The sequence below is a fragment of the Leptonotus elevatus genome, chromosome 1, assembly GCF_054856555.1.
Source record: "Leptonotus elevatus isolate MCC_2025b chromosome 1, RoL_Lele_1.0, whole genome shotgun sequence".
Classification (NCBI taxonomy): domain Eukaryota; kingdom Metazoa; phylum Chordata; class Actinopteri; order Syngnathiformes; family Syngnathidae; genus Leptonotus; species Leptonotus elevatus.
Window position 1 is genome coordinate 29,205,824 of NC_141239.1, and position 14,297 is coordinate 29,220,120.

At 42.1% G+C, this 14,297-nt stretch overlaps 1 protein-coding gene across 1 annotated transcript; it reads right to left on the bottom strand.

Moving 5' to 3' along the window:
- Positions 1-3,088: 3,088 nt before the first annotated feature.
- LOC147181554 (properdin-like) lies at positions 3,089-14,295 on the bottom strand. Its single transcript, XM_086090051.1, has 12 exons — positions 14,105-14,295; positions 11,017-11,155; positions 10,781-10,944; positions 10,512-10,676; positions 9,001-9,201; positions 8,703-8,870; positions 8,519-8,647; positions 4,825-4,887; positions 4,583-4,756; positions 3,661-3,876; positions 3,464-3,575; positions 3,089-3,308 (listed from the first exon to the last, which is right to left on the bottom strand). The coding sequence occupies exons 1-12, from the start codon at positions 14,172-14,174 to the stop codon at positions 3,167-3,169; spliced, it is 1,743 nt and encodes a 580-aa protein (XP_085946177.1). The 5' UTR covers positions 14,175-14,295; the 3' UTR covers positions 3,089-3,166.
- Between the last annotated feature and the right edge of the window lie 2 nt (positions 14,296-14,297).

Below are 14,297 nucleotides of genomic sequence, written 5' to 3' on the forward strand. Positions count from 1 at the left end.
AATTTGTGTTTTTGTCATAGACTAACCCTAACCCTTACACAACCTCTGGCAAAATTTTAGAATCACCAGTCTCCGATGACGTTCATTCAGTTGTTTAACTTTGTAAGGGAAGAAAAGCAGATCATACTCATGACACAAAACTAAAGCAGAGAGAAAAAATATGGAACCGCTCAATTCTGAGGAAAATAATTATGGAATCATCCTGAAAAAAATATTTTCCCCAAACTAACACCTGCATCAGATTAGTTCTGTTTGTTAGTCTGCAGTTAAACAGGCGTGATCGCACCTGGTAGTGCTTTTGCCCCAAGTGGATCCACTGAAACAAAGGAGGGGATTATCAAATTGTATAAAGAAGGTAAATCACGCAAAGTTGCAGAAGATGTTGTCTGTTCAAAGTCAGCTGTGTCTAAAATCTGGACAAAGTTAAATGCAAGCATACTGATAAGACGAAGTGTCAAGACAGAAATCTTATGTAAGTAATATGTCTTGAAAACAGGAAATGCACACAGCAAAACAACTGAGGAACAAATGGGACCAAACTGGAATCAACGTCTGTGACCAAAGAAACAGTCTAAAGGAAAATGATTTACTTTCAGAAATGCCAAACGAAAGCCACCACTAAAACAAAAACAGAAAAAAAGAGGTTACAATGGGCAAAGAAATAGCAATGGTGGACTGTGGTGTGTGTGATGCTGGAACTTTAGTTTGGTGCTGCTGTTCCATTGTTCCAATGGGATTTACTCTGTTTGGAATTTCGGACATGTGCATATTAATAATAAAAACGAGCCGTCATTTGAGATCAACCCACTGTCGTTCGCTGAACCAATGAGGTTGATCTTTAGCCCTCCCAAATCCTCCAGAGCCCACCCTCTTCTTCTACGAGTACAAATCACGGAGCTCTACAAGTACGAATCAGTTTTGCACCATCTGTAGCGATAGATTTGGTGCAAAAGTCACGTGACTGGACAGCAGCAGAAAAAACACTTGTGACTCCTAGCGGCGACTTCTTTGACTACAAGTTGTCATTTCTACAGGTACAAATCACAACTTTTACAGATACAAATGTGCTTTTTTTGTACAGGTAAAAAAAATAATTGTAAAGGTACAAATTATGACTTTTACAGGTACAAATTTGTTGTTACAGATACAAAAACATTTTTACAGATACAAAAATTTTTTTTACAGATACATTTTTTTTTACAGGTACACATTTTTTTACAGGTACAAATCACGACTTTTACAGATACAAATTTCTCCTTTTTTCTACAGGTACAATTTTTTTTTACAAGTTACTTTTGCACCATATTTACCTCCATAGTCAAGTGACTGGACAGCAGCAGAAAAAACACTTATGACTCCTACTGGCGACTTCTTTGACTACAAGTTGTCATTTATACAGGTACAAATCACGATAATTACAGATACAAATTTACACTTTTTTCTACAGGTACAATTTTTTTGTACAGGTACAAATCACGACTTTTACAGGTACAATTTTTATTTATTTATTACAGATACAAGTTTTTTATTTTACAGTTACAAATCACGACTTTTACAGATACAAATTTATACTTTTTGCTACAGGTACTTTTTTTTTTTTTACAGGTATAAGTTACTTTTGCACCATATTTACCTCCATACATTGTGATCCACTTTTTTTTCCTCTACAAACTTTTCCTGAGACTGGTGATTCCATTATTTTTGCCAGGGTTTGTATATGAAGGGACTAACATTGCCGCTTACTCGCCGTAGCAATAAGTGAAGCCATCTTACGTTGCCACTCGCTAAGCATGCTCAACTTTAATATATTGAGTTCTCCGCATTGTTTTGACGTAACTTATTTTCTGTCTCTATGGCAAAATTCCACAGTGTGTGGCATACAGTTGCACCTTAAATCCAGTTTCATTGGTCATTTTTTTCTTATCAGGTATACCTCCGAGTGTTACTCAAAGATTCATCTCGTGTTGTCTGAATCATGATCGAAATGAAAGCAAAGCCCATTAGGAAAAAGATGACCCTCACCTCTGTGAGGCAAGATAGCGAGATGATATACTCTAGTCTGAATAGTCGATGCAAAACGTTCTTTGAGAGGCTCTCCTTCCTACAAACAGGGATCCTGGCGTAAAACCGGCATTAATACGTGTTTTCAGGAAAAAGCAAACAAATTGTAATTTTCAGTAAGTGGCAATGTAAGATGGCTGCCCTCTGGCTTTCCGCCACTAGGGCCCAATAGTTAGTCCATTCATATAAATCAGTGGTTCTTGTTCGTTCTTATGTAATCTCGTGAAACGTCATCAGTCCTCGAGGCATACCCAGATGGTGTAGGATGCATTTGGTGGAGTCTTGTTAAGGCTTGGCGAGGAAATTTATCCCAAGATGCATTACATGCTGCTATCATGGAAATACGCCAGAGTCATTGGAGGAGTTAACACTTAACAAGTACACAGCCGCTGCACTTTATAAAAGATGCTCATATTCTTAGGAAGATTATGCCTTAGTTGCAAGGCTCATGCTAGCAGCATGGTGAGCTATTGGTTAGCCCTTCTGCCTCACAGTTCTGAGGTTATAGGTTTGCATCTGGGCTTGAGTGGAGTGAGCGTGTTGTCCTCGTGTTCATGCTCATGTAAGTTGTTTGTTAGATAAACTAATTGAAATGGTAAATGACTATAATCTAAATTAAATCCATGCGCACACAAGTGACGCAGATTGGCTCCAGAGTTCAAAGTGTGTGTTAGTTAGCAAATGTAAACATCATATTGATTACTTATCTTCTTCATGTGCACACACACACTTTTTACTCTTCTTGTGAAGAAGAAAATTGTATTGCTTGCATATCATTTTGTTGTGTTTGCGTGTGTTGGAATATTCCGCAGTGTGGCACCGCGCCACCTCCTTGTTTTTGTTGTGCAAATGCAGCATTTCTTCGTTTTGGCCAACAATGTTTTTGACGCCGTGGACGTGTACGCTTATCATGATGCGTGGTTTTGTTTCATTCTAGTAAAGTAATTCTGTAGACTTCCAGTTCCTTTGTTGCTCTCCAGTTTTTGCTGTCCAGCTACGCCGTCCATGGCCGATCAACCACCGCGCGTTAGTGTGTAGCGGAAGCAGGTATCAAACCCGCAAACCACAATTTTATTGAGAACACATACACACATTATCATCATCGTCATGCTTCTTGTGGGACGCAGGCCGGAACATTGACACAAGGCTGTAACTCCATTTTGGCGAACCCTGGTGGCGTGTCCCCGCAATCCATCACCGGCGTCCCAACAAAGACGGCCGGCTCGGCCAAACGACCGATGGTGGGGCTGACACACACAAACACAGGGATGTGTAGACATGCACAGACAAAAATCCCAGAAACAACCATGCATACAGATTCACATACGTGAACACACACACAATTGTCAAATTTGTGCGGATGGTTGGAGGATAGGTCATGTGACCACACGCATGTTCTTACCGATATTGACTGTAGTCTGGTGAACATTTCCTCATCCGGATGCGCTGATGCTTTTTTCCACACACTATCTTACACAGAGACCATGGCTCCCAGCCCTCCCAGTTGCCCTGGACTGACGCGCGCGTGCACACACACGCAGACAAAAACCAACTGAGCTGCTGTGAGCTGATTTACATATGGTGTGTGTGTTTACCCACCGTAGCAGTTGCTGACGTCGTAACATCCTCTGTACTGGCTAAGGCCGGTGTCGCTTCCTCCGCAGATGACGCCGTCGTGCGCCTGATGCAAACATCTGCGCTCTCGAGTTTGACTTCCACCAATCTGCTTGCAGCGGATGTCGCGGTTCCTGCCACTGTGCGTGAACGGATAAGTGCAACTGCCCCACGCCGACCACTTGGACCACACGCCGTCCACTGAGGGACACGCGCGCACTTGGTTTATTTCAAGACACGGTGGCGCCTTGAGATACCAGTCACCTGACTTGCAAATTTTTCCAGATGCGAGCTGCCAATGGGACGATTTCATACTTTGACGACATGCTTGTGTATTTAAAACAAGCACGTAGCTTTGCCAAAGTCCACTACTTTCATGCTAACAAACAACGCATAACACCGTTGACATGCTAATGATTAGCATCGATGGTTTTACAGTATATAAGCAATGTAAATTTGAAAACAGTGGAGCAAAACATTTAGATGGATAACATTACTCACACATAGTGGTGCTACAATTAATTGATTAATCCACAACTAATCAATTATCCTATTGATCGTCAAATATTTTGCTAATCAATGAATCGTTTAGAGACCCTGACTTTGAAACTGTCCCTTTGGAATTTCAGCCTCTCAACACTAAATATTATACTACATGAGAGAAGATTGAGTCGCTTTGTGGTCCCCCCCCAAATAAGACATTCGCAAGCATTTGTTTTTACTTTAGAAAACAAAATTATCAAGATTTTTACTGACATGCTATACGGACCAAATATCCTGGAATGGATTAATGGCATTTGCATTCATTTCAATAGTGGTAAGGTGATTTGAGATAAGAGCATGGTCAACTGGTATCTCAAGGCACAGGTGGACAGTGAGGACACATGAAGACCTGGCGAGGACGCACCCGGACAGTGTTTCTTGGTATTGCAAAAGCGTGTCCGCCGGTGGTCACCGTCGCACGGCCGGCCACCATGTTTGGGCTTGGGGCTGTCACAGCTCCTGCGCGACAACTCAACTCCGACGCCGCAGGTTACAGGACAAGCCGAGAAGGCTGACCAGGGCCCCCAGGCGCCGTCCACTGCCGACAAACGAACAGACATCAACCCGGTGGACACGGTGCGGTAGGGGCCAGGGTTGCGGTCGTACCGGCGCAATGGGGCAGATTGATGCAAGCCTCCGTGGAGTTGTTGGTGCCGGAGCAATCTTTACCTGTAAAAACAACCGAAGACGCCGTCACATGCGCTGAGCCACATTTACAACCAAATTACAAATTACACTGCTATCTGGATTCACCCCAAATTACAAACCGTTAATTGTTCTGGTTTTTTTTGTTTAAATATGTGTAGTGACCAAATTTGGGGTGAAGTAAAAGGGAAAATGAGCAATTAAGACAGGGGTGTCCAAAGTCCAGCCCAGGGGCCATTTGCAGCCCAATGTATGCTTTTTAGTGGTCTACCCACAGATGTGAAAAAAATATATATATTAGGGGTGTCAGGCGATCAAAATTTTTCGTCGTAATCAATTGCATGACTTCAATAGTTAACTCATGATTAATCACAAATCTGTTCTAAAGGTACAATAAAATGAGTGCTGTCAGAGTTAAAGCGTTTAAAAATGATCGCATTAATCATGTATTAATGCAGATTAACCACACTATTAATTTTGACCATAAAGTATCCTTTAGCTTGACAGCGGATGGTTACGTTAAAGGTAGCACAGGTTGTGTTTGAGCAAAAAACATAACTACATGCATAAAAGTAAAGCATTTAAAAAAAAAAAATCATATCAAACTGGAGTCATTTTTTATTTTATTTTTAATTATGCAAATAATTAACTGATTAGAAAAAGAGGTAGATGAGAATGTGTGCAGTGGATCACATTTTTTTTAAGATGTCCTGATAACATTAAATGTCGAAAAAAATTAACACATAACATGAGCTCTTCAAATTTGGCGGGCAAAAAATGTTGATTAAAAAAAAGCCTTTTTAAATAGGTGATTAATCGAGATTAATCAAAATTCTGAAATCATTTGACAGCTCTAAATAAAATGTACAATATTTTTTTGTTTTCATAACGTTTTCATACTTGACATAAAAATGTTATTAATACTAATTACTAATAGAAATATGGATGCATCTTTTTGTCATTAATACAGTAATTTCATATTAATTAAGTCTTACAATTAAAAATATGTACTGTGAAAAAAATGAGTGTGATATTGATTTGTGTTGAGGTGATTTTTCTGCCACTAGATGGCCTAATTGCATTTGTAAGATGTTGGTGACAGCTCAGTGCATTTTCTTTATATTAAGAGCTATCTAATCTTTAACATGAAGTAAGAAATTCTGCACATTTTTAAAATTGTAAAATACTTGACCTCAGTCTCCACAAAATATATGTATTATTATTAAATGTATTACGTCGTACTTTACGGCTGCTACCTGCAGCACCCACGAAAAAGTAAATATGAAGGAAGATATTGTAGAGTTTAAGAAATAATCAGGCCAAGCAGCTCACTAGCCGCTATCACGCCAAAACTACAACAACAAGCTAAGCTTATGAAAAGTCTCATGTTGCCTTCACGGCCTCTCCGGGCCAGGGGAAACGACAGAACCCGCAAACCACACACAAGGATTGTTACAATGTTGTGGAGCCTCGCGTCCTCGTACCAACGTCAAGTCATTGATGTACTATTCATGCATGCACATAGTGATTTGTGCAACGAGAAAGTGTATTTTACATGTGACATATCGTGCTTGACAACAAAACTAAAGTTAGCGCTTATGCTAATATTATGTCATCATTTAGTTAGCTGTTTACTAGCAGCTCTGGCCTCTCCATTGATTTTGATTGTGGGAATTGCGCACGTTTTCAAGTTTAACCTCCCGGCCAATCCACTTTGGTACTGGCCAAGGTTAACCGGGCAGTCCTCTGAAAAATTACGATTACAGACAAACAGCTGCTGGGTGGCCTGTTGTTCAGGTTGCTGTGTCAAAGCGCCACTTTTTCGGTTACGTTTGCCAGGCGTCCCGCCTGACTTCGAAAATGAGCAGAGCTCCAGCCAGGGAGGCCGGCGCCTCGGCCAAGGTGGCCACCTTCATAGCACCTCTTTGCCAGATACGCTTGTCGGGCGTCGTGCGGGCTGCTTTGAGAAAGTGTGTTTAGTCTGCAGAGGCGGTACGGGGGTAGGTTCTCACTTTTGTACGTAGATAAGTGAGGACCCAGTCCTTTACTTGGGTTGGGACTTGGGAGGGGCTGGTGCTTGGAGAGCAAGAATGAGCAGGAAGACTCATACATGGGCGAATGGAGTCAGTGAGGAAATAGCATTTTAACCCATTAAGTGCCTGGCAAAACATGCCTCCAAAACATATGGGTGACTTTAGAATCACCCCCGATAGCCTGAAGTTTTCCTGCAAATTCAACAATATTGTCCATGCCTCCTAAAAAATTGATGGCTCAGCTTCTGAACCAGGTAGAGTGAGTTAACACAGTGAATGAGTGACTGAGTTAACACAGTGAGCAAGTGAATGACTGAGTTAAGACTGTGAGTGAGTGAGTGAGTGAGTGAGTGAGTGAGTGAGTGAGTGAGTGAGTGAGTGAGTGAGTGAGTGAGTGAGTGAGTGAGTGAGTGAGTGAGTGAATAAGCTAACACAGTGAGTGAGTGAGTTAATAAAGTGAGTGGGCAAATGAGTGAATGTGTTACACAATGAGTGAGTGAGTGAGTGAATGAATAAGCTAACGTAGTGAGTGAGGGAGTGAGTGAAGTTAACACAATGAGTGAGTGAGTTAACACAATTAGTGAGTGAGTGAGTTAGTTAGTTAACACAGTGAGTGAGCGAGCGAGTGAATGTGTTACACAGTGAGTGAGTGAATAAGCTAACAGAGTGAGTGAGCGAGCGAGTGAATGAGTTACAGTGAGTGAGTGAGTGTGTGAGTGAAGACAGCTAGTGAAGTTAATGAGTGAACAGGAAAGTGAGTGAGTGAGTGAGTGAGTGAGTGAGTGAGTGAGTTAACACAGTGAGTGAGTGACTGACTGACTGAGTGAGGGAGGGAGTTAACACAGTGAGTGAGTGAGTGAGTGAGTGAGTGAGTGAATGACTGAGTTTAGACTGTGAGTGAGTGAGTGAGTGAGTAAATAAGCCAACACAGTGAGAGTGAGTTAATACATTGAGTGAGCGAGTGAGCGAGTGAGTGAGTAAATAAGCCAACACAGTGAGAGTGAGTTAATACATTGAGTGAGCGAGTGAGTGAATGCGTTACACAATGAGTGAGTGAGTGAGTGAGTGAATAAGCTAACACAGTGAGTGAGTGAGTTAACACAGCGAGTGAGTGAGTTAATACAGTGAGTGGGCAAATGAGTGAATGCATTACACAATGAGTGAGTGAGTGAGTGAGTGAGTGAGTGAGTGAGTGAGTGAGTGAGTGAGTGAAGTTAACACAATGAGTGAGTGAGTAAACACAATTAGTGAGTGAGTGAGTTAGTTAACACTGAGTGAGCGAGTGAGTGAATGTGTTACACAGTGAGTGAGTGAGTGAATAAGCTAAAACAGTGAGTGAGCAAGCGAGTGAATGAGTTACAGTGAGTGAGTGAGTGAGTGAAGACAGCTAGTGAAGTTAGTGAGTGAACAGGAAAGTGAGTGAGTGAGTGAGTGAGTGAGTAAATAAACTAACAGTGAGTGAGTGAGTTAATACATTGAGTGAGCGAGTGAGGGAATGCGTAACACAATGAGTGAGTGAGTGAGTGAGTGAGTGAATAAGCTAACACAGTGAGTGAGCGAGTGAGTGAACAGGAAAGTGAGTGAGTGAGTGAGTGAGAGACTGTTTTCTTGGTGATATTCACCTGCGGGGAAGAGTGAAGGTGAGGGGCTAGAGCAGGAGCGCTTTCGAGTCCTGACGGGAGCTCCGCTTTCCGGGATGCAGGAAGCCGAACACTCGGTCCAGTGGGACCAACCGGACCAGTTGCCGTCACCTGTCAATCACACTCACGTCAGTGTGTGTACGCATGCGCGTGTGCGTGTGCTTACCGGCGCAAACGATGTCACAAATGCTGGCGAGCACGTTTGATCCCACACAGTGTCGTCCACCATATTTGGGCGCCGGCTGATTGCACTGCCTCTTGGATAATGCAAGTCCCTCCCCACACTGGGCGGAGCAACGGCTCAGCGGTGACCACTCCCCCCAGTTGCCATCCACTAAGAAGCACATCACAAAGGGGGGAGCTTACCTCAGAGAACAAACTCAAATTCAAACCCGGAACCTTGAACCTGCAAGCCCGACATGATCCACTTGTTCACCGTGTGTGAAATTGTGCCGCCAACCTACCTGAACAATTTGGGATGTCGGTGCAGCTCTGTAGCTGAGTGTCGTCGCCAAGGCAAGCATCGCCAGGTGGTGTCGTGTCCTTGGAGGGGACGGGGTGCGAACAGGAGCGATGGCGTTGTTTGGACGGCAGCGGCGCGTCGTCGAGCACGCACTCGTGAGAACACGACGACCATGATGACCATGATGTCCACCCGCCATGCACTGCGCACACACGAACACATATGAACATATGCAGTGATGGGCAAAAGTCTTGATTGGATGTGCTGCTTTAGCAATGTCATCATGATGATATGGCAAGGCTCAACTACTCCCTACTTATTGGTTTCATTATACCCATATTTAGAGAAAACGTGTGGTTTTTTTCTTTATTTTGGGGGGGGGGGGGGGTGACTGCAACTGCTCTCGCATTATAATATATATATTTTTTAAATAACCCCATAAGCGCATGCCAGGTAAATCCATATTGCACAAGCTTTTATAGGTCAAATTTAAAAACAAAACGTGAAAATATGTCAAAAAACTAGAAAAATCGTTTTTTTTGTTTTTTTAAATCAGTGTCTATAATACATTTAGGAACACATAAAGCCATTCTGATTCAAATTTGCTGTTGGCCAGTATAATGAGGTAGATGCCACGGACTTCCGACTTCTACACATTGGCGCCGTTTCCGGCCACTACTGGCCGCGTTCCAACACTCGCGCCCTCACCCCTGCGCCCCCCCCAACCGGCGTCTCAGCTCTCTGAAATGCTTTGGACAACTGAGACAGACACACTACACACTCGCACCCGTCGACGGGAACGTGCAACCCAGGGGCACAAAAGCGCAAGCACAAGTAACGGGACGCGGCCCACCCGTCGCAAACCGGAACCGGAAACTAAGTTGATGTGAGCACCCGGAAATCTGAAGTCCCGCCTCCTTTGTGGCATATACCCCATTGATGGTCATTAAAATTGCCAAGGAAAAAAATAATAATTTTGAAACAAAATTGCGAATAAGTGTCTGATCAGGTAAAAAAAAAAATAGGGGGAAAATACCAAAAATAAGAAGGTTCTGTGAATAACGATGATGATGACGAAGATGCAAAATATATATAGCAAAATAACCAGTGTTAGATTAACACTGCAAGTGTAAAATCTAACACTAGAAAAGTGTTTATATGTGTCCACGCTAATGAGTGTAAATCTGACACTTTTCCAAGTGTTACTTTTTTCACACTTAACCAGTATTACTCCAACACTGTATAGTGTTAAAAATATACACTGGTAAACACTGGATAGTGTTGAAAGTACTCTACACTAGTGTCAGTGTCAAAAATTGGAAAGTTTCTCCTTCACCGGAAATGAGGGTGTGGTCAATTTAACACTCAAGGTAGTGCTAGTCTGGTTGCATCCAACATCCACCTCAACACTCAAGAACTCTGACAGTGTAAATTTTTTATCATAAGAGTGTTAAAATAACACTGCTTACTGCACAATTGATCGAACGCTGGACCGATTTGCTGTGTACTCACCTGGACACTTGCCGGTGGCGTCGCACAGCATCTGCATCTCGGGTTCGCCCGCGCAGGTTGACATGCACTCGGGAGGGGCGGAGCAAACCCTTGCCCGCTTCCTGACACCGACCCCTCCGCATGTCAGGGAGCAAGGCGACCACGGAAGCCACGGGCTCCACCCCTCTGATGCACACAAAATTGGATGAGCTCTTGTCCCGCCTACTAAGTTGGATGGGCCATGTCCGATGTTTATGTATGAACAACTGTGCATGCGTGTGTGCGTTTACCAGCGCAGCATGTGCCGTTGCAATGTTTGGTCTCCAGTGCATGTTGCATGTCGTGGCACTCTGATTCGCCGATGCCGAAGCACTTCCTCCTCCTCTGGGTGACGCCATACCCGCACTGGGTGGTACACGGTGACCATAGCGTCCAGCTTGACCACGCCGGAGGACTGACACACAAGAACAAGCTGCATCATGACATCACTGTGCGTGTGCGTGTGCGTGTGCGTGTGCGTACTGACCCACAGGACTGACAGGTTCCATTTTTTCCGAGGAAAGCATAGTGAGGGTTGAGACAGCAGTCCTCTTCATTAATGTCGCCCAGCGCTTCGTCACAACTGCCTGATGACCGCTCGAAGCGTGCGAAACACATCTCACCCTCTACACAAGCATGCACACACACGCACACACAATCAAAACATACAACCATGCATGTGAGTCATCATTATGAACAATTAAAAACACACAAACTGTAAGAACACTCAGCATTACGCGTTGGAATTAGAGGTTTACCGATTTTTGGCAGAAGAAAATACAGATTACCGATTAATCTTCCGATTATTTATTTTGATGCATAAAATTATCTCCTCAATTCCTTTTCAATGGGTGTCACTTACACACAAACTTTCGCTATTAAGATTATCTGCTTTGAATGACAAGTCCATAGTATGACCTTATCAATGAATTTTAATGAAGTATACAAGGTTATTGTATTAATTTGTGTGTCATTAACATTAGCCTTTTCTTTTATATATTTTTATCTTGTGTTATTTTCACAAGTCTTTGGACTTGTGCCAATGTGGGACCTTGAGGATTGTATTTGGAGCCATGTCATGTGGGAATGTGTGTTGAGACAAAAAAAAAAATCCTCCCTTCGCTTTTAGCATTAGATCTAGACTAGCGATGTTTTAAAAACATATACATTTATATATATATATATATATATATATATATATATATATATTATCAGCAAGACTTCCAGAAAACATTGTGGGTGAACACAATCCACCGTGCCAGCTGCCGTTGCCAGATGAAACTCCACAGTACGTAGAAGAAGCCATTTCTAAAGCAGACCAAGAAGTGCAGACGTTTCTCGGGGCCAAAATGGAGTGTGGCAAAGTGGAAACCTGTTTTGTGGTCAGACCAATCACAATTGGAAGTTCTTTGTGGAAAACTGGAGCACTATATCATATTGACGAAAGACGACAAGGACAAGCCAAGTTGTTATCAGCACTCTGCATCTGTGATGTTATAGTGCGAGTGGCATGGGCAGCTTCCACATCTGGAAAGGCATCGTCAATGCAGAAAGGTATATTCAGATTGGAGAACATCTGCTCCCATCCAGGCTTCATCACTTTCAGAGAAGATCTTGCATTTCTCACCACATGCAGCAGCAATTGCAACACCATGGTTGCCTGTTCTCTATGTTCTATTCTGAATAAAATATAAAAATTTGGCACTTTCACATAATTGCATTTAGTTTTTCATCACAATTTATTTAGTCTTTTTTGGAATTGGGTTTGTATATACATATATGTTTCTACGATCCAGCCTAGAAGTGGAAGGCCTTCTAAAAATATCAGCAAGACCCACAAGACAAATGATAATTCTGGTGAAAGCCAACCCGTGCTCACAAAAAGAGGATCAAAGCTGCCCATCTCAACTTGGCCAGCGAGTACCCGGACAAACCTGAAGCTTTTTGGAAGTCCCTTCTGTGGACATATGAGTCCAAAATGGAACTGTTTGGTCACAACTAAAACAGTCATGTTTGGTGAAAAGTCAACACTGCATACCAGCAAAAGTACTTTCTCCCTAAAGTGAAGCAGGTTGGTGAGAACGTTAAGTTCTGGGCTGGCTTTTCATCCTCAACTCCACATAGTCCAGTTAATCATGAATTCAGAGGAATATTGTGAAATCCTGGAACAAAACCTGAACCCGCCTTTGTGAAGTTACAGCCTGGTAGAAGATGGATTATGCAACATGACAATAATCCAAAGCATTCCAGCAATACAACCAAGGCATGTCTGAAAACAACAAAATTCATGTTCTAAGGAGGTGCAATGTCTGATTAAGTGAGAGATTCACATACTTTTGCACCCATGAAATCTGAATTTTTCTTAAAACAACTTTTGCTCAATAATGAATGACATTATCATTTATTTTTTTTTGGTCAAGTCCGTTATTTTCAACGTCAGCATTGTAGATTTGGGTATGACTAAACATTTCATAAGGTTATTTTAACATTTTACACAAATGGTCTAACGTGACACTCTAAGCTCAGTGGCCACTTCCGTCTGAGAACGTCCTGTTTGAAGTTGAAGCATCACGATGGCAAGGTAGTGTTGATCTATTGTTAGGTGTCGTCTTGGTCTCATGATGTCAAAATGTGAACAGCATGATGAGGACGACCGTTTAAACATCAGCTCTAATTGAACCAGGACATTTATTGGTCAGTTCAAGGATCAAACACCTGTTGTGAATTTTGCCGTTAAAACTCCTTGCTAGAGAACAGCAACTAGAGCAAAAAGTACTGAAACATTTAACAGTTGGACATGTGCATTCTAAAGCTTAGAGAAGGTCGCATTAAGTTAACCTGTGAAGGTTTGAATGCAGTTTAGGCTCGGCCTGAAATTTCACCCAAAAGCTAAATATCTCTAACTTTTTGTTAAATAATGTATATATATATATATTTTTTTTTAACTTGTCTTCATTAGAGTGGTGGCTTATTGAAAGCTCACTTGTGACTCAACTTTTTGGCTTGCAACACTAGGCAAAAAAAAAGAAGAAAAAAAGTGGAGCAAGGGACAGCTCGTAACAAAATTCTGGATTTTATAAAAAGCGAACATGGGTGAGAGTTTGTAACAGAGGTACAAATTGGAGATGGAATATTGTTAGATGTCAATGATTGAATAGACTCTCATGATGTCAGAATTTTGAAGACGTGAGAGTCAATCATTTTTTGGGGTAATTATTCTTACAGCATATTAATCAACATGACCCATTTACAAATTTGCATGTCTGGATTTTTTTGGAAAGCTCCCCCTCAGTTAATTTTTTTACCTAAGCCCACATTCTTTTTCTTTACCTGATGCCGTTGCTTTTTTTTTTAATATATATATATATATTTTTTAATGCAAACCTTATTTGCTGTCTTTTCTGGACCCGACAACCTTTTATTTTATTTGTTTAAAACATTTTCCCCAATGCAAAAGCATCATGGCATACATTTGTTTTTCAAGGGACCATTGTTTTTGAAATTATTTTTAAGGCATGACTCCGAAATTTGAACCCCCTCACTCCTCCAAGAAGGTGCGCGTGTGCAAAACTCACGTGCATGCTCCACGTAGACAAGGGTGATGAAGATAACAAGGACGGCGAGCAGCTTGTTGATGTTTTTCATTGCGTTTCTGAAATTAAACCTGAAAAAGTTTTTGCACTTACTTCATCTTAGCTGCGCTGTTTGCACCCCCGTTACACATTAACCTGACCTTCGACCCTTTGACTGACACGCTCTTTAACACAC